This window comes from Aethalodelphis obliquidens, unplaced genomic scaffold, assembly GCF_003676395.1.
Source record: "Aethalodelphis obliquidens isolate GAN/ISIS:26980383/991018 unplaced genomic scaffold, ASM367639v1 scaffold53, whole genome shotgun sequence".
Classification (NCBI taxonomy): domain Eukaryota; kingdom Metazoa; phylum Chordata; class Mammalia; order Artiodactyla; family Delphinidae; genus Aethalodelphis; species Aethalodelphis obliquidens.
Window position 1 is genome coordinate 11,016,826 of NW_020837997.1, and position 27,299 is coordinate 11,044,124.

The 27,299-nt window shown below is 58.9% G+C and overlaps 1 protein-coding gene across 9 annotated transcripts in view; it reads left to right on the plus strand.

Moving 5' to 3' along the window:
- DPP9 (dipeptidyl peptidase 9) overlaps positions 1-27,299 on the plus strand; it is a 41,200-nt gene that overhangs the window by 8,009 nt on the left and 5,892 nt on the right. For all 9 annotated transcript variants that reach the window (XM_027085411.1, XM_027085413.1, XM_027085410.1 and 6 more), the window contains 15 exons: positions 5,590-5,702; positions 6,891-7,064; positions 7,148-7,316; positions 8,067-8,180; positions 11,439-11,567; positions 12,838-12,899; positions 14,476-14,576; positions 15,240-15,417; positions 15,647-15,809; positions 19,190-19,269; positions 22,290-22,442; positions 22,848-22,983; positions 24,955-25,100; positions 26,051-26,197; positions 27,082-27,234. In XM_027085411.1, the coding sequence (XP_026941212.1) occupies positions 5,590-5,702; positions 6,891-7,064; positions 7,148-7,316; positions 8,067-8,180; positions 11,439-11,567; positions 12,838-12,899; positions 14,476-14,576; positions 15,240-15,417; positions 15,647-15,809; positions 19,190-19,269; positions 22,290-22,442; positions 22,848-22,983; positions 24,955-25,100; positions 26,051-26,197; positions 27,082-27,234 (2,018 nt within the window). The remainder of the gene's footprint in view (positions 1-5,589; positions 5,703-6,890; positions 7,065-7,147; positions 7,317-8,066; positions 8,181-11,438; positions 11,568-12,837; positions 12,900-14,475; positions 14,577-15,239; positions 15,418-15,646; positions 15,810-19,189; positions 19,270-22,289; positions 22,443-22,847; positions 22,984-24,954; positions 25,101-26,050; positions 26,198-27,081; positions 27,235-27,299) is intronic.

The following is a 27,299-nucleotide window of genomic DNA, read 5'->3' on the forward strand; positions in this document are numbered from 1 at the left end:
CAAGGGTCCCCCACGGGGCTCAGATGTGTATGTGACCAGAGCAGAGGGCAGTCCTGCTCCATCTGTGTTACAGCAGCACCATGGTTCGGGCCTGGCCTGTGGGTCTGAGGCCCTGAGATTGTTTCCAGCCCTCGTCAGAGGGGCCCGCCCCCTGAGTCACTTCCCCGCCACCTGGGCTGGGCTGGGCCTGGCTAGTGAACAACTTGACTTCCCCTCAGTGGGAGTTGAAAGTAACTCAAGTAGATGCTTGCCGGCTAGCAACGCGTTAAGAAGGAACCTGAGGCTCAAGGAAAGGTGCCACGGTGGCACCTTTGCCTTGTGGGCTGACAGTTGGGGTTTGCTCTCCCTGCCCGAGATCCCTGGCGGCTAAGCACGTGAATGGCTAATCACGTCTGCCTCCCGGTATGTGCCTTGAGAGCAGCACTTTCTACGTCATTGGCAATTATTTATGTGTTTGTGTTCCCTGCCGGCCTTTGGGGCACAGATGAGGCGTCGTGTACACCTGTGGCCTCAGCAGCTGGGCCAGGGCCTGGCTCCTGGTAGGGGGACAGCAAATACCTGTTGAGCAAATGAATTTCGCTTAAAGGTCTTCCAGGGCAGAAAGGAACAGTGCCAAGCATGTCCCTTTGTAAGTAGCCTGACACGTTATTGTTGGTCCAGAGCAGGTTTTTAACCTCAGCACTGGACATTGGAGGCCAGCGCTTTCTCTGTGTATCCTCAGCCTGCCCCCAGTCAGCCCGCCGTCAGTATTGGAAGCGAGTGATGGAGTGAATGAATGAGTGAAGGTCATCCCCTGCCTGAGGCTGACCCCACGCCGAGGACCGTGAGAGTGACTGAGATGGACGCCAGATGGCTCTCCCTTTCCCACAGTCCATGAGTCCATGCCGTCTCTCCTCCTAAAGGCCCATGTGGAAACCATATGGCAGTTTGGCAAGCAGAGGCAGAGAGAAGAATGGTCTAGAAGGGTCGGCAAGCGACGGCTGTCTGTTTTTAGAAATCTAGTTTGGCCGGTGCACAGCCATGCCCACTGGTTTACAGACCGTCTATGGCTGCTTTTGAGCATAATTGCAACGGAGGTCATATGGTCCGCAAAGCCAAAAATACTTACTGTCTCTGGCCCCTTGCAGAAAAATGTTTGCCAACTCTAGCCTAGGAGAGATTAGGGCATGCTTCAAGTTTCATTTACCCAAGGGAGAGTTGGCTGTTAGGACCGAAAGTGGCCAAGGCTCTGGGACAGTGGTGAGCTGTTGCCTCTCTCTTTTTTTTTCCTGTGGTTCCGTGGCCCCCAATCCCTTTCTCCCAACACAGTCTCTGTTGGACCTCTCACTCTCTCAAGTTCAAGGTGCCGTCCTGGTCACGGTACTTATATGAGCTTCCTGGGGCTGCTACTGAAACAAATGCCCACCGACTCAGTGGTTTAAAACAACAGAAACGTATTCTCTCTCAGTTCCGGAAGCCAGAAGTCTGAAATCAGTTTCTCTGGGCCAGTCAAGGTGTCCGCAGGGCCAGTCTTCTTCCGGAGGCTCTAGGGGAGAATCCGTTCTTTGCCTCTTGAGGCTTCTGGCGGCCACCGGCATTCCTTGGCTTGTGGCTGCGTCACTGCAGTCTTTGCGTCTGTGGTCTCATCGCCTCCTCCTCTCCTGTGTGTCTGTAATCTCTCTGTCTCCCTCTGATAAGGCAGGAGATTACATTTAGGGCCCACTGAGATAATCCAGACTAATCTTCCCAGCTAGAGGTCTTTAACGTTATCCCGTCTGCAAAGGCCCTTTTGCCAGGAAGGTAACATACAGTTTCCAGGGATTAGGACATGAGTGCGTAGCCATTGCTAAGCCAACCACAGAGCTGCCGAAAGGGACAGAAATGCTCCGAGCTACTTTGAGCCACCAAGGGCCCCTCATAGTAAGGACACGGGTGTGTCAGGGAACCCCCCAGCCTCATGACCAGCACTGAGAAGCCCAACCATATGGAGTCCAGGCATCTGCCCTCGTATGTTTCTCTCCGTGGCTCCACCCTCACTGCCCACTTACCTTCCACTGCCACACTCCCGGGATTGCATGTCTGGTTCCAGCCACCAGCAGAAATGGACCAGCTTTTTCTGAATTTCTGGGACAGCGAGTATGATTGGCTTAGACATCCACTCATCCAGTCATCCTTGGCCTGGGGCGGGCGGTCCCTGCTGTCTATAGCAGGTGCTAAGGGCCCTCTCTTGTAGGGGGCAGCTCCAGACAAGGACTGTGGACCCACTGCGGCTCCAAAAAGTGCCTAGAACAGCCCAAAGCCATCCTACTTCTCTTGGGGTGACGTTGCTCACCCTTGAGCTGATCCAGTCTGCATCACTCAACACCCTCGGAGTACCCTTGACCTCACTCCATGTCCAAGTTCCTGGGGCAGGTCTCCCCAGAACCCCCATGTATTTATAACCTGTCTGCACTAGCCTGGTGCCAGGGGAATGCTGGCAGCCAGAAGCATTTATGGATTGAACAGAAAGGACCTCTAGGGGCGATGCCCAGCCCGCCCCCTGCGCCCCTGGGACCCCTGCCTCCTGGGCGGGCCCCAGGCTTGCCAGTCACCGTCCTCTGGGAAGGCTCATTGGGAGCCCAGTGCACGTGGGATGGAACAGAAAAGGGAACGTGCCTGCTGCTCGGGCACGTCCCCAGAAGATGATTCCAGGGCTCAACTGCTCCTAATGGGTCGGCTCCTCCCCCCTGCAAACGGGTGTCCTGCATTCGGTGGAGGAGGGCACGGGGCCCCAGACAGCACTGGGGGTCCCTTAGGGGGTCCCTCGTGTCCTGTGTCCAGGTCCAGGGTCACACGCCCCATGGGGCCCCTCATCCAGGCCACGCGGTGTTTGCCCAGGCCTGGGCCACCTGCCGTGCTGGTGGGCTTCGGGGTGGGGTGCTGTCCCCAGAGATGGAGTGGAGCTGGTAAGAGGAGGCGCAGGGGGGACCGTGACAGCAGAAGTCAGCGGCCGTGGTCAGCTGTCCCAGACCCTTGCCGTGCACACCGGCATAGGTGCCTGCCGAGGGCAGCTCCTCCAGGGAATGTGCCGGGATGGGCTGTTTCATGTCACTGCTTATGAATTGTTGGCGGGGGGAGGCAGCTCTGATGTCCTTGGCAAGGCTGCACCGTTGATTTCCTGTTTGGAAGGCTCTGGCTCCCAGAGAGCCTGCGGACAGGGGCTGTCCAGAGCCCACAGCGCTCGGCCAAGAGTGGCCACCTGCTCCCTCCCAGCTTTCCACGCTGGCCCTCCCAGCCACCACGCTGCGTGGTGTTTGCTTTTTTTTAAATTGAGATGTAATTCACATCCCATAAAATTCTCTCTTAAAGGTGGAGAGCTTGGTGGTTTTGGGTACAGTCACAGTATTGTGCAACCATCACCACAGTCAAATTCCAGAACATTCCATCACCCCAGAAAGCAACCCTGTGCCCATTAGCAGTCACTCCCTATCCCCCTCCCCCAGCCCGTAGCGACCCACTGACTTGCTTCCTGTCTCTGGATTTGCCTGTTCTGGACGTTTCACAGAAATGGAATCACAGGGACTTCCCCTGGCGGTCCAGTGGTTAAGACTCCGCGCTTCCACTGCAGGGGGCGCGGTTCCATCCCTGGTCTGGGAACTAAGATCCCACAAGCCGTGTGGCCAAAAAAAAAAAGAAAAGAAATGGAATCATGCACTGCACGATTCTCGTCCCAACTTGTCTTGTGAACTTCGGAAGACAGCCCCGTCGGCAACTCAGACGGGCGGCGTCACATCCGTGCCTCTAGCTGGGAATGATTCCAGCTGTGGCAGCTTAGAGAGTCCTTAGAAGTCGAATTGTGAATGCTTCCCACTTGTAGCTTGCGTTTTCACTCTTTTTTTACTAACTATACTTCATGAGGAAACTGTCATGAGTGGAAGACGCGAGTCACTTGCCATATTGAGAAGCTACCCATAAGAGTTACTGTGGTGGAATAGGTATTATTTATGAAGCTCTATCTAGCTCTGGAGGTGCCAAGCTTGGGGGGCGGCCCGCCTGTTCTCCCACTCTTAGAAGTGAGAGCGCTGGGGCTTCCCTGGTGGCGCAGTGGTTGAGAGTCTGCCTGCCGATGCAGGGGACATGGGTTCGTGCCCCGGTCCGGGAGGATCCCACATGCCGCGGAGAGGCTGGGCCCGTGAGCCATGGCTGCTGAGCCTGCGTGTCCGGAGCCTGTGCTCCGCAACGGGAGAGGCCACAACAGTGAGAGGCCCACGTACCGCAAAAAAAAAAAAAAAAAAAAAAAGTGAGAGCGCCTACGAGGAAGAGAGGCCAGCACCAAACCGAGCCTTCCTCCTGGAGAAATTTGGGATTGAGAGGGGTCAAAGCGGGACGCCTGCTTTCTGTGACCCGCTGTTGGCCACAGCGCATTCCTGGGCCACCGCAGAGCATCCCGCCTGCTGCCGGGGGGCTCTGCCCCAGTCCCTCACCTTGTTGCCCAGAGAGTGGGGAACCCAAAGCTTCCTGAGGACCATTCTGCTCCCGCCATTAACTTTGTTAACAGCCATAGTATCGTCATCCATCGAGGCAGAGGCACTTCCAGTTGGGACTTCCCTGGCAGTCCAGTGGTTAGGACTTCGTGCTTCCACTGCAGGGGGCATGGGTTTGATCCCTGGTCGGGAAACTAGGATCCCACACAGGGTGTGGCGTGGCCGAAAGAAACCTGGTTAGAAGATACGTCCTTGTTTTAGTTGCCGCTGTGTGTGCTGACTGCTTGTATCTCTTGCCTCACTTCATCCACACAGGGGTCTCGCTAGGCAGCTCCTGTATTTTACAGATAAGGTCACATTAGCTCAGCGCTTCTCAGTCGGGGTGCTCCTGCCCCAGGGGATGATGCTCAGCAGTGTCTGGGGACATCTGTGGTTGTCACACTGGGGGTGCTCTTGGCATCCAGTGGATGGGGCCAGGGAGGCTGCTCCACACCCCCCAGTGCCTGGGATTGCCCCCCAGAGGATGACCGGCCCCGGTGTCCGCAGCACCGAATGGGAGAGGCTGGACTGGATACACATTTCCCAGTCCTTCTGGAGCTTTGCCCGTTCTCTGATCCTCGATTAATTCCTGGACCAGAGCCCAACCTGTGGAGAGTTGGGAATCACTGACCAACCCCCCGTTTTTCATCCTCTTGTGTGCTGTTTCTTTTTATTTATTTATTTATTCATTTATTTATTTTGGCTGCACCAGGTCTTAGTTGCGGCGTGCGGACTTCTTAGTAGTGGCATGCATATAGGATCTAGTTCCCCAAGCAGGGATCCAACCCGGGCCCCCTGCACTGGGAGCATGGAGTCTTACCCACTGGGCCACCAGGGAAGCCCCATCGTGTGCTATTTCTTCAGTAACTGAGGCTAAGGCATTCAGCACTAACATCGCAGGTGGAATTGCCTGCTGCTCCTGCTGGCGGGTGTAACCCAGGGTCCGTGGCTTCTCTGGGGCGGGGTGTGCCGTCGGGGTGCTGTAGAAGCAGGAGGAACCAGCCGGGCCCAGCCATGGGGAGTCAGGGCCCGAGGCCGGTCCCGCCCGAGTCCCTCGCCCCGACCCTGGCAAGGGCGCCCATTCTGGTTTTCCTCTCTTCCTCCCAAGGGATGCCCTATGGCAGCCGAGAGAACTCCCTCCTCTACTCCGAGATCCCCAGGAAGGTCCGGAAGGAAGCACTGCTGCTCCTGTCCTGGAAGCAGATGCTGGATCACTTTCAGGTGAGCCATGGGAGTCGGGCCCTCCCGGTGGGCAAGGCAGGTGGGCGCATGGCAGCCCCTTCTTCGGCCTCACTCAGCTTCCTTGGGCCCTGCACCCACCCCACCCCTCCTGAGGGGGTCCCAGCCCATCCCCCGCTTAACGGCAGCCCCTCAGAGAGGAGCGCCTGGCCCTGGACACCTGTGCCACACCCACCCCCTCCCTTTGGTGCACACCTGAGCCCCAGCGTGTAGCTTGCGGCGACAGCTCCCATCAGAAGCACGTCTTCCTCTTAAATGCCTCACCAACGGCGTGCAAGTAACTTGGGCCGAGACCCTTTTATAGAAATTTAGCTAATAATGGATGCCGCCCAAAGTCACCTCGCTTCCAGAGGGGCAGACGGCCGTTGAGCGGCGAGAGTGCTTTGTGCACTGGTGTACGTTGATTTATTTTTGATCAAAAATAAAATATGACAGTACGCAGGGAAGGGAACCCGTGCAGCCCCTCTCTTCTGCCTGTCCCCTGTCCCGGGCTGACCAACTCCTATTCACACGGCTTTCCTCGCAGCGTGGGGCTCATTGTGCTTTGGATTCTGCTCTTTAAAAATGCAATTCTGGGAATTCCCTGGCGGTCCAGTGGTTAGGACTCCGCGCTTCTGCTGCAGGGGGCGCAGGTTCGATCCCTGGTCAGAGGACTAAGACCATGCATGCCACGCAGCACAGCCAAAAAAAAAAAAAAATTAATAAATTAAGAAAATAAAAATGTATTTCTTCCCTTTAACGTTCCTCTGAATTTCCACATCATCTTCAGAATTCTTCTTGGGGCAGCTGCATGGTGTCCACCATAGTTTACCTGCCCGCCCTGCCCAAGGTCAGGCGTTAGGGTGGTCAGGCGTGGAATCTGCCCCACCCCTACCCATGCCAAGAGCATGAACAGCTGGTGGTGGGTGGCTTCAGCTCGAATGCTCTCGCAGGAAGAGGCTGTGACCAGGGAGGGAGGGCGGGGGTCTGTAGGGTGTAGGGTGGCCCTGGGGGTGGAGGAGGGTCTCATGTGTCCTAGAGCGATTTGGTGGGGGGGTGAGGAGGTTGCAACTACAGGTGAGCCCCGCAGCCCTGCCCGTCTGTGCCGCTCTGTGGCCAGGGTGCTGGAGCCTCCAGCTGCTGATGCCAGTGTTCCGTCCCGCCCCCCGGCCCCGCCCAATGTGTCCCCAGGCCACGCCGCACCACGGGGTCTACTCCCGGGAAGAGGAACTCCTGCGGGAGCGGAAGCGCCTGGGCGTCTTCGGCATCACCTCCTACGACTTCCACAGCGAGAGCGGCCTCTTCCTCTTCCAGGCCAGCAACAGTCTCTTTCACTGCCGGGACGGCGGCAAGAACGGCTTCATGGTGAGCCCCCGCTCTCTGGTGGGGGGAGGCGGGGCAGGTGGCGGCCTCCTGACCCCCTGAGCTGGGTCTCTGTGTGTCCCCAGGTGTCCCCCATGAAGCCCCTGGAAATCAAGACCCAGTGTTCCGGGCCCCGGATGGACCCCAAGATCTGCCCCGCCGACCCCGCCTTCTTCTCCTTCATCAACAACAGCGACCTGTGGGTGGCCAACATCGAGACGGGCGAGGAGCAGCGGCTGACCTTCTGCCACAAGGGTGAGGCCGGGTGGAGGGCGCCGGGGAGGAGGGCGGGGCGGATGGGAACCGGCACCCCTGGTGTGGTCTGTCATCACAGCCACCAGTCCAGCTTCTAGAAAGACTCCCACCCCTGTCACTGTGCTCCCTGCTGGACCACCAGGCGCCTTCCCAGACCGTGATCCCACGGCCCCCCTCCCGTGGCTCCCCCTCTGGCCCCACAAAGAGTCCAGCTGCCTGGCTCAGGGTCTGCCTCTGCATGAATCGCCCCGGCCACTGGGGCCTGGCCTCCACGCTGGACACTTGTGCGCCTCTGCTCCCCTCCGCCCCTCCTGCCTCCGCCCTCCTGTCCCCATGCCATTCTTCCAGCCCAGAACTCACCAGACCCGGCCTTCCCCTCAGGCCCCTGCTTGCCGACAGTGACATCAATCCTGTGCAGATATATCTGCGGGACTGCATGGGTTGTGGCCTCTGACCCTGATCCCTGCCTCCTGTCCTGCCCCAAGGCCCTGGTGCCCTCTCACTAAACCTGAGCTTCTCAGCCAGGGGCGACTGGGGTACTGGCCATGTGCTGAGACATTTTCAGCTGTCACAGCGAGGTGAGGATGCTCCTGGCATCGAGTGGGTGCGGCCAGGGAGACTGCTGTACACCCCACAGCGCCCAGGATGCCCCCACAGAGAACGGTCCGGCCCTGATGTCAGCCGTGCCAGGGGAGAAGCCCTGCTCTAAACCAGATTCCTCATCTCTCGCCTGGCCCCCTCCCCATCCAGGCTTGTCCAGTGTCCTTGACGACCCCAGATCCGCGGGTGTAGCCACCTTCGTCATCCAGGAAGAATTTGACCGCTTCACTGGCTACTGGTGGTGTCCCACAGCCTCCTGGGAGGGTAAGCGCCTTTCCATTTTTAGAAACACTTCTGCAAACACTTCTGTTAGCAGAAGCACAGTGTACATGCTGGTCTGCTCTTTGCTCTTTTCATTTAAGATAAACCTCAGCAACCTTCCCATCAGCATCCGTGTCTCAGTCCTTTGAGGCTGCTGTGACAATACCACAGCCAGGGCAGCTTATAAACAGCCGGCATTTATTTCTCACTGTTGCAAGGGCTGGGAGTCCAAGTCCAAGGCAGATTCGGTGTCTGGTGAGGGCCTCTTCCTTGTTCACGGATGCTGTCATATCACCCTGTCCTCACATGGTGAAGGGTCAGGGAGCTCTCTGGGGTTCCTTTTTTTTGTGTGTGTGCGGTATGCGGGCCTCTCACTGCTGTGGCATCTCCCGTTGCCGGGCACAGGCTCCGGACGCGCAGGCTCAGCGGCCATGGCTCACGGGCCCAGCCGCTCCGCGGCATGTGGGATCTTCCTGGACCGGGGCACGAACCCGTGTCCCCTGCATCAGCAGGCGGACTCTCAACCACTGCGCCACCAGGGAAGCCCTGGGGTTCCTTTTTATAGGGGCACTGATCCCCTTCATGAGGGCTCCACCCTCGTGACCTAATCACCTCCCAATACATCACACTGGGGGGTAGGGTCTAACATTTGAATTCTGTGGGAACACAGACATTTAGTCCATTGCAGTCAGCACCCAGAGAATCCTTTAACTGTGGATGTCCTGGGGGCATGGATGTACCACAGTTTAGTTAAGAAGTCCACACTGATGGGCACTTTGGCTGTTGCCAGTTTCCGGTTTGGGTTTTGCTTTGGTGTTGTAAACAATACTGCAGCGAAATCTTCCTACATTTATCCTCGTGACCTCCTGGGAGTATGTTAATGGTCCTCAGACAGGGGTGGTCTGCCCCGCCCCCCACGCCCAGGGGACACTGGGCCGTGTCTGGGGACATCTGTGGTTGTCACGACTGGGGGTGCTCCCAGTATCGAGGGGGTGGGGGCAAGGGTGCTTCTCCACACCCCACCCCAGGGTGGCCCCCCGCAGAGAATGGCCCGGCCCTAATGTCTGCAGCGCCAAGTATCGAAAATCCTGCCTTAGAGAAAATTCCCAGCTGTAGGAGAGATGAATTGAAGCTACATGCATCTTAAATCTTGACGGGTTTTGCCAACAAGTTAGAAAGAAGCCAGATCAGCAGGCCGCTTTGTATCTGTTTTTCTGTGCTGTGCGTGAGGTGAGGGTGTCTTATCTCCCCTGTTCAGTGGACCAAAGTCTGTTTCCTGAGCACGGGGAGAGTTGTTTCTTGCGGTGCGTGAGTACCATCACACCCTCTGCTGCACGAGCAGGAGTGGGCCAGGCCTCCGCTGCGCATAGAGTCCTCCCTGGCCTTAGCGCCTCTGTGTGCGTCCGTGCGCGAGCGGCCACGCAAGCCAGGATGCGGGGGCCCAGGCACTGGCCATCCGCCGCCTCAGCCGAGTGCCACCTCACCTGCTAGTCACCCCTGCCTTGACTTCAGCGTGTCTTCTCCTTAAATCAATTTGAAAAGAAAACATCATGGTCCTACCATGAATAGAAGCTAGGCATGAAAACCGTGCAGCGGAGAGAAACCAGCGCCGAACATGCTAGCCAGCGCCCAGGTAAAGGACGACTTGCCAGCGTCAGGCGCCTAAGGGCTGCTGGTGCTGCCGAGACGGGGCCGGGATCGGCACGTTCCTGGGGAGGACGCCGCACGCGCTCCCCCTTCATCTGGGCCGGGGTCTTTCACCACCGCAGTGCTGTGTGTGCCCCTGGTCCGTGTCTCTGGGGAAAAGGGCTCCAGGTCAGGAGTCAGGGTCCTGGGTCAGGTCACTCAGCTTGTGACTCTGCGTGCCTGAAGCAGGTGACCATCCACCCTTCGACTTCCGGCCTATAAAGTGAGGTCTCTCCCCCTTGGCCCTGTGGCCACGGAGGCTGGGTCATTCTCTGTGGGGGGCCTTGGTGACTCAGTGTGTCACCTGTCACCTGAGTTGTGACAGCCACAAATGTCCCCAGACATTGCCACATGGCCCCTGGGGACCCAGAATGGCCCCTGGTTGCCATCCACTGGTCTCAATGACATCAAGATACTGACTCTACTATTCTTAACAGCTCAGAACCCCTCAGATAGAGCCCCTGAATGCTGAGGCCAAGGGACGTCTACCCCGTTTGCTGTAGCCCCACTCATGGCATGCACCCGTGGAGCTACATGACCACAGCAACCCAAGAGGGTCTTTCCTGGCCAGGAAACTCAGGGCCCCGGAACAACCCATGCCCAGTGGACAGACATAGGAGCCCTTATCACTGAGTCTGAGCTGCAGCACTTCCACTGCCTCAGCCCTGTGGCTGCCAGCGCCCCATAGAGCAGGTGTGGAGACCTGAAGGCAGGGTGGGCTTGGCCGAGGTCAGCGGATGTCATTGGTTCGTCCTAGTGAGTCAGACGAGGGTACAGGAAGCAGATGGGGACCCTTCTCGGCAGCCGAGAAAGGAACAGCCGTGGGCTCCGTCCCCTTGATGTTGGCATTGCCAGTGCTCACGCCCCTTGCTAGGCTGTCAGCTCCCAGTGATTCGGTTACTTCTCATGACAACTTCCACTGTACCGCTTCTTGAGCCCTGCCCCAAGTGTTAGTCTGCTCGGGCGGCCGTGACCATGTCCCACAGATGGGGCAGCTCAGACGTCACAGCCTGGAGGCTGGACATCTGAGATGGAGGTGTCGGCAGGTTTGGCTTCTTCCGAGGCCTCTCTCCTCAGCTTACAGACGGCTGCCGTCTCCCCCTGTCCTCAGGTGGTCTCCCCTCTGTGTGTCTGTGTCCTAACCTCTTTCTATAGCAACAGCAGTCATACTGTATCAGGGCCACCCTCAGGGCTGCATTTTAACCGAATCACCTCTTTAAAGACCCCGATCTCCAAATACAGTCCCGATCTGAGGTCCAGGGGTTGAGACTTGAATGTAGGAATTGGGTGGGCGTGTGGTTCAGCCCGTAAGTCCCCACGTGGCCATCTCCCTTGCCTTCCCGTGCTGGGAAGAGCGCCGTTCCTGCTCTGGTTTTACAGGGAAGGAAATCGAGGCCCCAGGAGGACATGTGACTGGCTTCAGGCCTAGTACACGGCAGAGCTGGGTTTCTGGCCCCAGGGGCCATTCTTGTCTGGGCCCTGCCATGGTAGAGCAGAGTCCCCGTGTGGGCAGGGGGGTGCGGGGCGGCAGAGGGGACACCCGGCACCCTCAGCAGCGGCCCTGCCCCCTCCCAGGTTCAGAAGGCTGCAAGACGCTGCGGATCCTGTACGAGGAAGTGGACGAGTCCGAGGTGGAGATCATTCACGTGCCCTCTCCCGCGCTAGAGGAGAGGAAGACGGACTCCTACCGGTACCCCAGGACAGGTGAGGGCCCAGGACACACGAGGGCGGCTCGGCTCTGAAGCCTCATAGAACACGGTGAGGCACCAGCCAGGATGGGCCCACAGGACCCAGACAGGGATGGCCCCGGAGAAGCAGGCTGCACTTGGGAACAACAGCCAGGCCAGCGCCACCGTCAGTGGTGACTGGTGTCCTGCCTCGGGGCCCAGGAGACAGTAGGAGCCCTGGGGAGGCAGTGGGAGGTGTGGGCCCCCTCCAGGGTCGCATCAGACACTCACTGCCTTGTGAGAATACAGGGTTTGCCCAGAAATACATGGAAGTCCCAGAAATCTACCAATTCTTAAACGTGGCTCGAATCATTTAAAAATACTTAGCAGGACTTCCCTAGCGGTCCGGTGGTTAAGACTCCACGCTTCCACTGCAGGGGGCACGGGTTCGATCTCTGGTCGGGGAACTAAGATCCTGCATGCCGCACGTGGCACGGCCAATTTAAAAAAAAAAAAAAAGACTTAGCCACACAAAATACATGTGCAGGCCAGGTTCAGCATCTTTGGGACCTCCGTGGAAGCCTACGACAGACTCGTTCTTGCTAACTGTGGGCCGTGCTAGGCAGAGCCTCCCTACGGAAACTTCCAGTCCCTGGTGTGAACGGCGAAGTTGGTCCTTCCCTTCCCCTGTTGGAGAGACGAGGAAGCAGAGGCACCGAGACATTACCTGCTGGGGTGCGAGAGCCACGGGGGCCAGAGTTGAGATCCGTCATAGGAATAACGGGGGCCTGAACCAAATCCCACCCTGGAGGGCATGTCTCGGTCACCCCAGCCAATAGGCCACCTGCCTCCCGACAGCTGAAGACTGGCTGTGTCACTGGGACGTGGGCCACCTTTCTGCATCATTGGTGCTTTTGTTACGGGCGTGTGCTGTCTTTGCAGCCAGCATTCAAGCTCTCCAGAGGCAGAGAGGCATCTTCCTCGTGTTTGTGTCCCGCTCACGGCCCTCCCACCAGCCCAGGCCTGACCTATGTTCTTAAACAGCAGAGACGTTGCCACGTCACTGTCGGGACTAAGGTCCAGGCCCAAAGTCAGACAGTCCTGCCTGGGGGACTTTGTGCCTGGGCCAGAGAGGGTGACGCACCTACAGAGAGACCTTTGGCCACCTGGCGCCTTCCTCCCCTCCCCCCGTGCCAGCCATGTCACTGCCTGTGAGGATCACCCCCCACCCCAGCCACCGCCCCCAACACCTGCTCTGAGCCCTCTTGGCGACACCTGCCAGATCCACCTCGCTTTCGTTTCTGCAGGCAGCAAAAATCCCAAGATCGCCTTGAAACTGGCTGAGTTTCAGACCGACAGTCAGGGCAAGGTAAGAGGGGTCTGGGCGCCCGGGAGAAGCTTCTGGATGAGGAGAGGAGGGCCGGGGTGTGTGCTGGGAGACGGGTCCGGAGGCTGCTCGCCCCCATTGCATGGCAGGTGCTTCTCTTGGCCAACAGCCTGAAGAGGTTCTGCCCGGAGCCCCAGCTTCCAGGCTGGGCCCTGCCGCCCGTCACTCTGAACCTGGACTCCGAGATGGGGAGTGGTGAGCCCAGCCCCACCTGCCTCCAGGTGGCCCCGAGGCGTGGGGAGGGGACGCCCGGGCACACGAGGGCGGTGGCTCGCAGAGCTTCCAGAACAGGGAGCTCAGAGGGGTGGGGAGCAGTTGCCTGGAGCACCCTGACCTCAGGCTAGGGGTGCCCCACCCCAGCCTCTGAGCAACTCCTCACATATCACTTCACCGGCCCCATCTGTTCTGCATCCTTCCCTCTGTCAGCTGGTCGTCGTCGCAGACAAGGGTCCTCATCGCCCAGGGAGTCGTTCCTCAGGACCCCACAGCCAGGAGGGCAGAGGAGGCTAAGGGGAGAAGGGCTGTAGGGATGCCCAGCCCCACGTGGGGATGTCAGAGGGCGACGCCCCTCGCAGCAGAGGTTGGAGCAGGCGGACGAGCCGGGAAGCCCCTGCATATTTTTGCCAAAGTGGCTTCTCACGTAATGTTTCATAAAAGAGGCGTGAGATTAAATACACCTATTTTCATGATTGGGGGGGTGGTTTTGGGTTTGGGCATGATTAGGCCCTAACCAAACCCCTTCTGCACTCTTGACCGGAACATTACGGCAGATTCTACAGGGATCTGTCCTAAGTGGCTTTGCTGAACCCCCACCAGCTGTTGTAAATGGTTCCTGGCCGCGTCGGATGGGCAAGGTCCCGAGGCGGGCGTGGGTTTTGCCCACTGAACAGGCAGGTGGGGCAGGCGGGGGTTGGTGGCGAGCCTGGGTGTGGGCCGTGCTGAGGCCCTGCCCGCCTCTTCTGTCACCCCTCCCGGGGAGATGCCCTGCCAGCCCCGTGTCACCTCCAGGAAGCTGCAGCGGCCAGAGGCTGTGTCTTACCCAAGGCCACCCGGCTCTTCAGTGACAGCCCAGGCCAGAGCCCTTGGTTTCCAGGCAACAGGCTGTCATAGCAAAGTACCACTGGGAGGTTTAAGCCACTGAAGTTCATCATCTCCCGGTTCTGGAGGCTAAAGGTCCAAAATCAAGGTGTTGACAGGGCTGGCTCCTTCCGAGGCCTTGAGGGAAGATCTGTTCCAGGCAGCCCCCCTTGGCTTGGAGACAGCCGCCTGCTCCCTGTGTCTCGTCACAAGACGTTCTCTGCCTGAGTGGTGCCTCTGTCCCTTTTTATAAAAACATCTGTCCTGTTAGGTTGGGCCCCCCCACCCCAGTACGACCTCATCTGAACTAGTCACACCTGCGACCACCCCGTTTCCAAATAAGGCCCCCTTCTGAGGTACCAGGAGTTAGGGCTCCAACATGTGGAGCCGGGGGGGACACAGTGCCCCCCAACAGTGGCTGTCTCCTCCTGGGCAGCACATGGGCAGGCCGGACTGTGACCCGAGTCTGCTTTGCCTTTAGATTGTGTTGACGCGAGAGAAGGAGCTGGTGCAGCCCTTCAGCACGCTCTTCCCGAAGGTGGAGTACATCGCCAGGGCCGGCTGGACACGCGACGGCAAATAGTGAGTGTCTCCCTCACTAGGTAGAAGGTGTCCCTTCGCAGCCATTTTCTACCTCTTCTGCCCAAGTTGGGGCAGACGCCTCTAAACCAGGGCCCCAAACCGCCACCCGGAGGCCAAATCCAGCCTGCTGCCCGTTACCATCCAGCCCACAAGCCAAGAATGGCTTGTCCGTTTTTTCAGTGATGCAGGGAGAGATCCAAAGAAGAGTATGTTGGGGGCTTCCCTGGTGGTGCAGTGGTGAGGTCTCTGTGCTTCCACTGCAGGGAGTGCGGGTTCGATCCCTGGTCAGGGAACTAAGGTCCCACAGGCCACGCAGCACGACTGGGGGAAAAAAAAAAGAAACTGTCCACTTAGAGTAGAATATGAAACAAAGGATAAATAAAGGCTGAGGATTTGGCAGAAGTCGGCCAAGTTTACAAATCATGCGAGGTGTTTTCAGAACAAACTGGATTGCACGGTTCTGTCAGCACCCCCGTCTCCCCTTGAGCAGGCGTGCCGGCTACGGACCCTTTGCGTGCTGCAGGGTCACCTGCTCAGGTGTCAGTGAGGTCGGCAAAGGAGGCGCCGTTCTGATCAAACACAAGTGTGGAAAGGGGGCCATTGGGCCCTGGCTGGCCTCCGCTGGCCCCTGAGGTGCCGGTCCTCTCTTGCCTCGCCCCCCAGTGCCTGGGCCATGTTCCTGGACCGGCCGCAGCAGCGGCTTCAGCTCGTCCTTCTGCCCCCGGCCCTGTTCATCCCCACCGCCGAGAACGAGGAGCAGCGGGCAGCCTTCGCCAGAGCCGTGCCCAGGAGCGCCCAGCCGCACGTGGTGTACGAGGAGGTCACCGACGTGTGGATCAACGTAAGGGCAGGGGTGTGTGCCCCGCCCGGGCCGGGGTCCCGCGTCCCCGCCCCCAGCTCCCCAGCTGGACGGGGGCTGGCGATGTGGAGAAGCCAGCTCCGGAGGGAGAGTCGGTGGGGTCTGACCTCTAGCCAGGCAGTTGGAGCCTCCCCTTTCTCAAAGGGATGTGTCCCCCCACCACCCCAGCCCCCGCCTCTGACACATCCTCTCTCTCTCTCTGCCCGGACAGGTTCACGACATCTTCTATCCCTTCCCCCAACCAGAGGGAGAGGATGAACTCTGCTTCATCCGCGCCAACGAGTGCAAGACTGGCTTCTGCCACTTGTACAAAGTCACCGCTGTTTTGAAGCCCCGTGGCTACGACTGGACCCAGCCCTTCAGCCCCGGGGAAGGTGAGCGACCCTGACTAACACCTTGCTCATGGCCTGTGGTTCAAGCCAGTGGTTTGTTCCCTGGTCCCGCCCCAGAGGGAGTGGGTGCCAATGACTAAGAAGCCGGCCTTTCCCAGTGCCAGTCCTGGTCTGGCAGGGTTATCACAGCCAGCTCCCGGCTTAGTCAGGCGGCAGTATTTATTGAGCGCCGACTACATGCTAGGCCCTTTGCACACCAAGTCTGTGCTGTCTGGCTCTTTACAGGCAAAGCTGCCCCGCCCTAGGTGCGGGGTGGGGGTGGGGCGGGTATCACTGTAGGAAGAGAAAACCGAAGACCTCTGCTCTGGTGGAGGAGGCAGGCATCATCCAAATACAGTGAGAGGCCAGGAGGCCAGGGGCACAGCAGTGGATAACGTGCCACAGAGCAGAGACCGGGTGGAGGCAGAAGCAGCCACGACACGGCGCTCCAGGCCGAGGGTCAGCCCGTGCAAAGGCCCTGCGGCAGGGCAGGGCTGGGCCTGGCGTGTTGGAGGGACAGCCAGGAGGCCCGTGTGGCTGGAGCAGAGTGAGCGAGGGGGAGACAGGGAGGAGGGGAGGGCAGGGAGGGGACGGGGCGGGTGGCACAGGGCCTCGTGGGCCGCGGGGAGGACTAGGGCTTTTACCATTGACCTTCGGCCGGTTTAGAATGATTCTTGTGGCTGTTCATGGAGCAGAGCCTGGGGGAGGGGGGAGGTGGCAAAGTTGGGGCCAGGCAGTGGGGCTGGGCTGACTCTGCTCCAGATCCAGGTGGGCCCGATTCTGGGTGCACTTGACTGCTGAGCTGACACGGTGGACTGCACTGGGGTCTGAGAGAGAGAGGGACGGCGTGGACGTCTGAAAGGGCTTTGGAGTCTGAGACGGAAAGACTCTGAGGGGACAGTTTAGGAGAGAACTGTTGAGTTGGGTTTTGGACATGTTCAAGTTGAAGCTCCGTGCAGGTTCTGGGGACCAGGGTGGATCCACGGTGGGAACGTGGGTGTCCTCACACACGGATGGCATCTCAGCCTGGGGACAGGCTGGGGCACCAAGGGCGGAGCCTGGGCAGGTAGGGTGTGGTCTGAGTGCCAAACAGGGCTCTCAGAGCTTGGAGCAGGGTCTCCCCGGCACTGCGGACATCAGGGCCGAGTCACTCTCTGGGGGGTGTCGGGGCGCTGTGGGGTGTGGAGCAGCATCCCTGCCGCCACCCACTTGATGCCAGGAGCACCCCTGTTGTGACAACCACAGATGAACCCAGACACCTCCCAGTGTCCCTTGGGGGTGGGACTGTCCTGGATGAGCCACAGGGCTTCAAGGCCATGCCCGCTAAGGAGACTGAGGCCGCCACAGTGTGAAGACGGTCACCCAAGGGAGGGGGTATCCGGGGGGCTCAGGCGCCGCAGGAGCCCGAGGGTCAGGAACAGACTAAGCCACAAGCTGCCGGGGCGTCAGGTGAGATGGGGACCAAGGAGTGACCAGCGTCTGGGCGTTGTTGTCCTTCAGGGTTGAGCGCGGCCGTCACAGGCCAGCTGAGCCGTCTCAGAGACACTCGTCAGCATTTGCTTTTCTGTTTGGAAACCCCCTCACCTTGGAGATCTCACTGGAGAAATCCTCATCCTCCCTCTTGAAATGGGCAGCCAAGAGCTCTCGTTCTGCCTGGTGGTTGTTGAGTGGGGCTCATGGCAGGTGCCCCCGGGGGACCCCTGCCTTTGAGGTGGGCCCTGCTGGTTTCCCCTCTGCCCTTTGGTGCCCCGACTGCATCCTCCCCACCGCCCTGCCTCAAGGCCTCCGCCTGCTGCAGGCTACTGAACGGTCCAGAAGGCAAGGCCAAAGGAGTGGGTTCCTTAAGGGCGTCCCGGCCGAGTGGGAGGGCGGTCAGGAGGCTGGGGGACCCGGTCAGGAGGAGTGTGTCCAGGTGACACAGGTGGCTCCCCAGCGAGGGGCCGGGAAGGGAGGAGGGAGGAGCCTGGCATGGTCTGCAGGACCCTCTGGGCCGTGAACAGCGTGGGCTTGAGCCCAGAAGATGACTGAGGGCAGTCAGAGTGAGTGGGAGCAAGGCAGGGGGACCAGGAGGCCTTGAGCCATCGCCCAGGCCTCCTGGGGGCAGCAGGAGAATTGAGGGCACAGCGACTGTGGACTGGGAGCAGGCGTGTCGGCAGGGCCGGCCCCAGAGGAGGCCTGTGCGACTGGGCTCCCTGCCTGGGCCCAGCAGAGTGGGTGTCAGCAAAGGCGTGAGTGGGCAGGAAGTGGGGCATCCGGCCCCTGGTGAGTGAGGGGCGGAGGAACAGCCCTCCCTCCCGGGTCTCCTTGTGACAAGTCACCCGGCCCAGGTCTCTGCACTGGAAGTTCCTGACTGTGCAGCCCTGTGGATCTGTGCGGGGACATCTGTCCCTCCCTAGGTGACGTGGTCAGTAGTTTGCTTCAGATCCAAGAGGATAGAAAACAATTTTAGGGACTTCCCTGGTGGCACAGCGGTTAAGGATCTGTCTGCCAATGCAGGGGACACGGGTTCGAGCCCTGGTCCGAGAAGGTCCCATGTGCCACGGAGCAGCTAAGTCCGTGCGCCACAACTACTGAGCCCGCGCACCTACAGTGCGTGCTCCACAACAAAGAAGCCACCGCAATGAGAAGCCTGCGCACCGCAACGAAGAGTAGCCCCGGCTTGCCGCAAGTAGAGAAAGCCCATGTGCAGCAACGAAGACCCAGTGTGGCCAATAAATAAATAAATATTTTAAAAAAAAAAAGAAAAGGAAAGAAAACAATTTTAGCCAGTGCTCATAAACTGTCTTAATAATTTCTAACATGTGGCAAGACACATTCCGTATTGTTATGTACCTGGTAAAAATTCAACAGCGAGGCCTACCCACCAAAAAACCTCCTGTAACTCCATTGAGCCTTTGCTCAGCCCCAGAGTTTAATCAAGATCTGGTTACGTGGCCTAAGCAGTCACAGGTCCAGGCATGGAAGGTGGCGGTTTGACCTGCAGGATTCTAAAATTGGGTGCTTTTTTTTTTTTTTTTTTTTTTTTGACCACATTGCCTATGGGATCTTAGTTCCCCAACCAGCCATTGAACCCGCGCCCCCTGCAGAGGAAGTGCAGAGTCTCTACCACTGGACCACCAGGGAAGTCCTGAAAATTGGGTGCTTTTGATAAAAATGCAGATCCCTGGTTTTTCTGGGGAAATGCTGGCGCCCCATCCACATGGTGGGAACCTCGCACCTCGCGCCCTGGGCCGTGGTGTGGCGGGTCCTTGTACCATCCCTGGGGCCCAGCCAGTGTACCTGCCCATCACCTGGCTGCCTGGGCTCCGTGGAGGATTCGTTGTGTGCTTTGAGTCCCCATCATAGCTTCCCGGGCTCCCTTCACCTCTTTTCCTTTCTTCCAGATGAATTTAAATGCCCCATCAAGGAGGAGATCACACTGACCAGCGGCGAATGGGAGGTTTTGGCAAGGCACGGCTCCAAGGTACCCGAGTCTCCATGCACGCTTGTACACGCATATGTGCACAGACACAATGCACACGCGCTCCCGCCCCCTCCAGACCCCCCGGGCCTGTGGCTTCTCTCTCCGCCCCCTCACCCGGCCACTCCCTCCTGCTCTGCACGCCGAGGGCCACGGGGGCTGTGCTTCCCACCAGCTGGAGACCCTGGGTCCAGGAAGCAGGCTGTCCTGAGCATCCTTTGTTGGATCCTAGTGGGTGAGGCCCAGCCCATTCTCAGTGCCACCTGGAGCATTCACTTAGCCTCCATCCACTCCATGAAGCCACCTGTCCCCAGGACAGCAGTCTGTGAGTCTGTGGGACACTGGTGGTGCCCACCGTAGAACTGTCCTGCAGCTTCCAATGGGGGACCACCCCCATGCCTGCCCCGGGAGGTTTGGGAACAAAAGATGCAGCTGCAGGGCTGAGAGGTGGACCTTCCACTCCCCGACCCAGATGCTCCATCATAAAAATGTGACCAGGGCTTCCCTGGTGGCGCAGTGGTTGAGAGTCCATCTGCCGATGCAGGGGACACGGGTTTGTGCCCCTGTCTGGGAAGATCCCACATGCCGCGGAGTGGCTAGCCCATGAGCCATGGCCGCTGAGCCTGTGCGTCCGGAGCCTGTGCTCCGCAGCGGGAGAGGCCACAGCAGTGAGAGGCCCACGTACCGCAAAAAAAAAAAAAAAAAAAAAAAAATATGACCAGAGTATCTTCACCGGGGTCCAGGTCTACAGAATTCCAGATTTTCCAAAGAGACCCCTTAATCAGACCTCCTGGATTCCTACCTCACACCAGCATGAAGGCCTCCTGGACCAAAGACTTAGATGGAAAAAACTAAACCATACAAATAACCAGGAGGAGATGTGGCCAACCCTTTTAAAGTTGAGAGGTGGGCTGCCTGTGTGCTGCCCAGGGCTGCCAAGAGAAGGGGGCCAGGCACCCCTGGGCAGCGCAACCAGGGGGCGTGGCTCGACCTTTCTGGGGTGCAGAGGCGGCATCTATTACAGCGTCAATCTATGTTTCACCTGACCCGGCAGCCCCAGGTCTAGGCGTGGACCTTACGAGGCCACCCCAGGGCACACTCGAGAGGTTAACATGCAAGTGTACATTGCTGTGCTCTTCATACAGTGGGAAATAGTGGTTAGAAAACACTCGAGCAAGAGAAAAGTGTTATTGCTGAGTTCCGGTTCTGTAGGTAACTGTGTCCATTCCCGTATGACCACACCTGGCCCTACTCAGTCGCTCTGCTGTGGTTGAAGCTCACTGGAGGCCCCTGTGCTCGTAGCCTCGCTCGGCCCCTCGCTAGCTGGGTGCTAAGACTCAGTTTCCTCACCTGTGAGATGGGACCATCAGATAGCGCTGGTCCTCTCCACAGCAGTTTCTCCCTTGGCGCCATGGACACTTGGGGCCAGAGATGGGCACTGTGGGTGTGGAACAGCCTCCCTGGCCCCCACCCTGGGGGTGACAACCACAGATGTGTCCAGAGGCTGCCAAACGTCCCTGGGGGGCAGAACAGCCCTGGGTGAGGACCCTGCTTTAAAATACTTGGACGCCCTCAGCGCAGCATCTGGCAGACACACAAGACAGTCCTTTCTCTAAGGACTTCCCTGGCGGTCAAGTAGTTAGGACTCGGTGCTTTCACTGCCGAGGGCCTGGGTTCAGTCCCTGCTCAGGGAACTAAGATCCCACAAGCCGTGTAGTGCAGCCGAAAAAAAAAAAACCCAAAACCTTTCTTTAACGTGAAAGTTTTACTTTCTGCATGCCTTATCTTTTTACCCAGAAATTTTCTTTAAAAAAAAAGCATTTTAAGAATTAAAAAGGGAAAGAGAGCCCTCTGCCACCGCCACGGCCGCGTGCTCCATGTGGCCTGTGCCATGGCCCCGGACCTCGGTGGGTCCCCCGCCTGGAGATCCTTCCTGCCTGCATATCTTCTCACATGGTCCTTGTGACGACAGCAGCACACGACTTAACTACCTGTGGTGTGGGGTTTTCCCACGACATCCTCCATTTCTAGAAAACCAGCATTTATTTTTCCAAGTACAGTGACAGCGAACACATCAGTGTTTGTTGTAAAAATTGAATCGTTCTAAATAATCCCCTTCCATCCTCACCCCAGACCCCTGTGACCTCCCCACTCCGCCTCAGAGGTGACCACGGGGGGAAATCACTGCAAATCTTTCCTATTTTCACACATCTCCACAGGAGCATCATAATTGTAGAGGATTTGTAGGGGTTTTTTAGACAGTACAGCTTTATGTGGCCACAGAGAACTGTGCCGTAATTACGGAGCCAGTCTGTCTTTTGGGCATTCGGGGTGTCACCTCTCTTTAGTCTGAAGAACACTTGGAGCATCTTTGTGCCTTCGTTTTGAACTCACCTCTCTGGTGGAGTCCTCAGGAGCAATTCCCAGGGGTGTAATTGCCGGTTCGGAGGATGTGCCTTTTTGAAGTGCCTCTTTAAGCATCTGTGCTGCGTGGTCAGCCCCAGCAAGGCAGTGCCTGTTCCCGGCCCCAGAGCAAGGTTCCTTCCTGCACCTCCTGAGGACAGTGCCTAAGAACCGTGCCAGGGGTCTGATGGGCGTTCCCCCAGGAAACCGGTGGGGCAGGGAATTACCACTGCTTAACCCTGAGCACCTGGGTCAGAGAGGTGGGCTGTCCCCACTGGGGACCAGGGCCGGGGGACTGGCAGGCCCAGGACAGGCCCTCCCTCAGCCTCTGTCCCAGCACTGGGGCCTCAGCCCCCCTCAGCGGCTGATCTGGATCTGCCTGGAAGGAGCTGTCCGGACCCGGAGTTCTGATTGCAAGTCAGACCGGAGAACACGCAGTTAGCCCAGCCCTAGTGGGGTCTGCTCCTGCCCCACGGGGTCTGTGAAGTCTCCCAGACAGCTCTCCAGCCTGTGGGCTCAAGCCAGCTCGGAGAGAACGGGTCCCCTGTCCACAGAACGCTGGGCCCTCCCTGGGGGTGGGGAGGGCGGCCCTGTCACCAAGAGCCCCCGTGCCCCCGCAGATCTGGGTCAACGAGGAGACAAAGCTGGTGTACTTCCAAGGCACGAAGGACACGCCCCTGGAGCACCACCTCTACGTGGTCAGCTACGAGTCAGCCGGCGAGATCGTGCGCCTCACCACGCCCGGCTTCTCCCACAGCTGCTCCATGAGCCAGGTGGGCACCTCCCTGATGCTCCCTCCCTTGGAACATTCTGGAAGATCAGGCAGCATTCTGGAACATGAGCACAGGGCTACCCCCATCCCGGGCAAGCAGCCAGTGGCTGTTTGCTGGCTGCAGAACCAGCAAGATAGGCACACTCTGGCATCGGGCAGGTCTGGCTCTGACCCCCACCCCCGCTGGGTCCAGCGGCCTCCGCCTGGGGTCCCCTGGCCAGGGGACAGGCTCCTCTCACCTCAGTCTGCTTATCTGCAAGGCAGGGCTGGTGGTAACAGCAGCAGAGTTAGGCAGGGGAACACACCACACGGGGTGAAGATGGCATGTGGTTGATGCAGGTGGCGGGCGAGCAGGGAGGGGGAGGGGGAGGTGCCCCGCGGTCTCAGCACCCCGTCCCGCCTGCAGAACTTCGACATGTTCATCAGCCACTACAGCAGCGTGGGCACGCCACCCTGCGTGCATGTCTACAAGCTGAGCGGCCCCGATGACGACCCCCTGCACAAGCAGCCCCGGTTCTGGGCCAGCATGATGGAGGCGGCCAGTGAGTAGCCCCAGGCCCCCGGGCTCCTGAGCGAGTCCTTCCCCTGGGGAGCCCCAGCTTTCTCGTCACAGGCCTGGTAAATAAGGCAGGTGAGAGGGGGCCATCTGGGCGAGCACAAGGCATTGAGCGGCGCGGCCCCGAGAACGGGTCGAGCATAACCACAGGTCCCAACCTGTCCTGTGGGCCCCCCGAGACAGTCTCTGGCTTCTGTGCTGCTGTTATGGATGGAGCACATACTCAGTGCAGGAGCCGACTCTGCCAGATGGATGGGGTCCCTACACGGGCCATCCTCGTCCTCAGGGGCGGCCGTCTCCAAGGGCGCCTGTGCAGAGCAGGCGCTCCAAAGCCTTCATTTGTGGAAGGAGCCGGGAGTAGGTCGTGAGGGGCCTCGGGGAGCACGAGGCAGCTTGTCAGTTTGCCCAGGAGCTTCCAGGGTGCCAGGACTCTGCCCGGTTGACCCCATGTTCCAATTCTGGCTGCGGAAGCGAAGGCAAGTCAGCTCATCTCGCTGAAATGTTTGCTTATCTACGGAACGGTCCAGTGGCCCCCCATGGGATGTAAACCAAGCGCTCACGTAGCGCCCAGCTCATAGGAAGCGCTCACTAAAGAGGACGCCCTTTCCTGAGCCCAGCCCTGCCACTTGCAGATTTCTAGAACATTGTAGGAAATAGGAACCCCTGGAGTTTGGGGTGGGCTTTATGGGCTGGAAAACAGTTTGTCACATCACCGCCCCCGAAAGCTGAATAAGCAAGCAGCTCCCTCCATCTGACAGCTCAGTCCCTGACTCTCCCCATGTCACCATGGATGTGACAGCGCGGGAACTCTGGCCCTGGTTCACAGAAGAGGAAACAGGGAAGGGAGGGGCCTGCCAAGGCACCCAGCACAGCCAGTGGGGCAGCACTGGGGGCACGGGTGTCCCGATCCCCAGCCCCCGGCGTGCAGGCAGGCAGACGGGGGCACCGCTGCCCCAAAAGTCCAGTCTCGCCACATCTGTGAGAAGCTGGCAAGCTGGCCTGTGGGCCAACTCCGGCCACGTCCAGTCATTTTGGCATCACCCGTGGTGACTGGGGCTGCAGCAGCGGCAGAGTCAAGTATAGTCAGCCCCTCCCTAGCCACAGGTTCCGCATCCACGGACGCAGCCAACCACAGAACGTTCCAAAGAGAAAAGCTTGAGCTGTGCGTGGCAGCTGTTCACATAGCGCTTGCATCGTATTTACATAACGTGTGGTATCAGGCATTATAAGTAACCTAGAGGTGACTTAAAGCTAAAGCATGGGGGAAGGTGTGCCTAGGTTATATGCAGATACTGTGCTATTTCACATGAGGGGCTTGAGCATTGGCAGGTTTGGGTATCTGAGGAGCGCCCTAGAGCCAATCCCCTGAGGATACAGAGCGACGAGTGTGGTTACAACCCAGAGACACACGACGGCTCTTCTGCGTGGAAAGCCAAAAATACTTACTACTTAGCCTTTTACAGTAAATATTTGCAGACCCCTGACCTACATCACTATTTACTTATTTTCCTCTTAAATGGACACTCTGTTTAACCTAAATGAACTTAAAGGAAGAGTTGTCTTCACCACTGGATTGGAAAACCAGTGTTGCTTTGCAAAGATACAGGTAACCATGAAAATCAGAGAGAGCCCCCTCCCCGCCATAAAACTGTCCATTAATCAGATCCCAGCGTTGTCATCACCTCCGTACTAGGTGAGCCAGTGTCGGGGCTCTGGAGTTGGTCCCGGCCAGACTGTGGCCTGGCCCGAGCTGGCTCACAGGGTGCAGGGTCACTTCCGCCCTCAGCCTCTGATTTTAACTGTCGGGCAGCACAGGAGATGGGGTGCCTCCGGTCCACCCTCCGGGGCTGGGGGAGTGTGGGCGTCGGCCAGACATGGGCCCTGCTTCGAGGTGGGCTTCCCGGGCCCGCCCCGGCCCAGCCCGGCCCTCGGAGCCACAGCCACTCTGTCTCCGCAGGCTGTCCCCCGGATTACGTGCCCCCGGAAATCTTCCATTTCCACACGCGCTCGGATGTGCAGCTCTATGGCATGATCTACAAGCCGCACGCCGTGCAGCCAGGGAAGAAGCACCCCACTGTCCTCTTTGTGTACGGAGGCCCGCAGGTGGGCGCTGCCCTGCTCCCCACACCCTCCCCCCTCCCCCAGTGCCCCTCCCCATCCCCACTGGCCACGCAGGGTCCTTGGGGGCCCCTGGCTCTCCGCACACCGCACTCTCCGGCACAGCCACCCTTTCACCTGCTGATACTCCCGTGTCCCTCTGGGAAGCCCCCCTAAACCCGGCGTGTGTGTCTGGGCCACCTGCCCAGCAGTGACCCACTCTCACCCCTGGTCACCAGCTTGGGGACAGAGGTGGCCAAGGGCCCTGGGCCCAGCTCTCTGTGAAGGGGACAGGCCAGGCAGGCAGGTTGGCAAGCAGGTCCATCTAAGAGAGCGGTTCTCTGCTGGAGGTGGTCTGTCCCCCAGGTGGTACTTGGCGATGTCTGGGGACGTTTGTAGTTGTCGCAGCTGGGGTGGGGGATGCTCCTGGCATCTAGTGGGTAGAGGCCTCGGATGCTGTCCACACCCTACAGTCAGCGGGATGCCCCTACCCGCAGAGGACGATACGGCCCCAAACATTCATCGTGCCAAATAAGGGACTAGCGTAAGTGACGTCACTTGGGGAACACAGCGCCCGCCACCCGCAGCAGTTTTTGTGTCTGTTTTTAGAGATAACTGAAGGGTAGAAAAGAAAGAGGCTGAAGAAATAAGGGAGTAATTCCATGGAGGGCCTGGGGCAGAGTCCCTGGCCGAGAAGGGAGCCTGGCCGGGGCCTTCCTCTCTGTAGCACATCCCAAGCACAAGGCCTGGTGCACAGTGGGCCCCCGTCTGACCTTCCCCTCCCCACCACTTCCACAACCTGCCCAGGGCCATCCATAGCCTTCACGATAGAGCACAGGCCCCGTCTTCAGGCTGTAAGCCCCCGTCCCATCCCGCTGGCGTCTCGCCCGTCTAGCCCATCCTGCCGGTGTTTTACTTGTATTTCTCACACTTGCCTCATCTCGCCTTCCCCACAGGTGCAGCTGGTCAATAACTCCTTCAAAGGAATCAAGTATTTGCGGCTTAACACTCTGGCGTCTCTGGGCTACGCCGTGGTCGTGATTGACGGCAGGGGCTCCTGTCAGCGAGGGCTCCGATTTGAAGGGGCCCTGAAAAACCAAATGGTAACATCTCTTCTCAGTCCCTTCCTGTGTGGTGAAGGGGGACCTGGGGCTTGGGGGTGGCCCTGGGCCACCTTCATCAAAGATGGTCCTGGCCAGGATGTCAGTCAGAAGTGGGGCGGCCTTTGGAACCAGAGGGAACATCCACTCTGTTGCTCAGCTCTGAGTTGAGCCTTTGGGGAGACAGGTAGACACACGCCCCACCTGGTGCCTAAAACCCAGATGCAGCCAGCCACGTCAGTATAGGCCTGATCAGCAGGAAGTCCCAAGGGTTGGGCAAGACAGGCACTGGTGGCTGTGGAAGTGGTGCTGATGGTGGTGATGGTGGTGGTGGTGATAATAACGATGGTGATCGTGATGCGGATGGTGATGGTGATGGTGGTGGTGATGCTGAGGATAATGGTGATGAAGGTGGAGATGGTGATGAGGATGAGGACGATGATGAGGATGATGCTGATGGTGGTGGTGGTGATGAGGATGGTGCTGACGGTAGTGATGACGGTGATGACACCAGCTGTTCATCAAGCCTCAGCATACGCCAGGCCTCAGAGTACAGGACACTCGGCATCTCGTTTCATCCTCACACCCACTGTAGACTCGGTCCTATTCATGTTGACGTCCTCGTTTTGGGGATGAGGAAACTGAGGCCCAGAGAAGGGACATGACTTTCTCAGAGTCAGCCAGGGGATGGTGGGGCAGGGTTGGTGCCAGGCCTGTCTGACCGCCACCCCAGACAGCAGATTTGCATGGGGCCTGGAGAGAGGGGTAGCTTCCAGAGAGCTGCTTTTGATCCAAGAGGAAGAGGGCTCCCTGCAAGGGAAGAGGTGGGACAGCAGGGCGCGTGCCTGGGAGGAGGCCACTGAGAGGTGCCTGGCCTCATCCCCCAGGGCCAGGTGGAGATCGAGGACCAGGTGGAGGGCTTGCACTTCGTGGCCGAGAAGTACGGCTTCATTGACCTGAGCCGGGTTGCCATCCACGGCTGGTCCTATGGAGGCTTCCTCTCGCTCATGGGGCTGATCCACAAGCCCCAGGTGTTCAAGGTGGGTCCTGTCCCCACCTCCTCCCTCCTGTCTGCCAGCGCCCACCCGTGCCCCTTGGAGCCCGC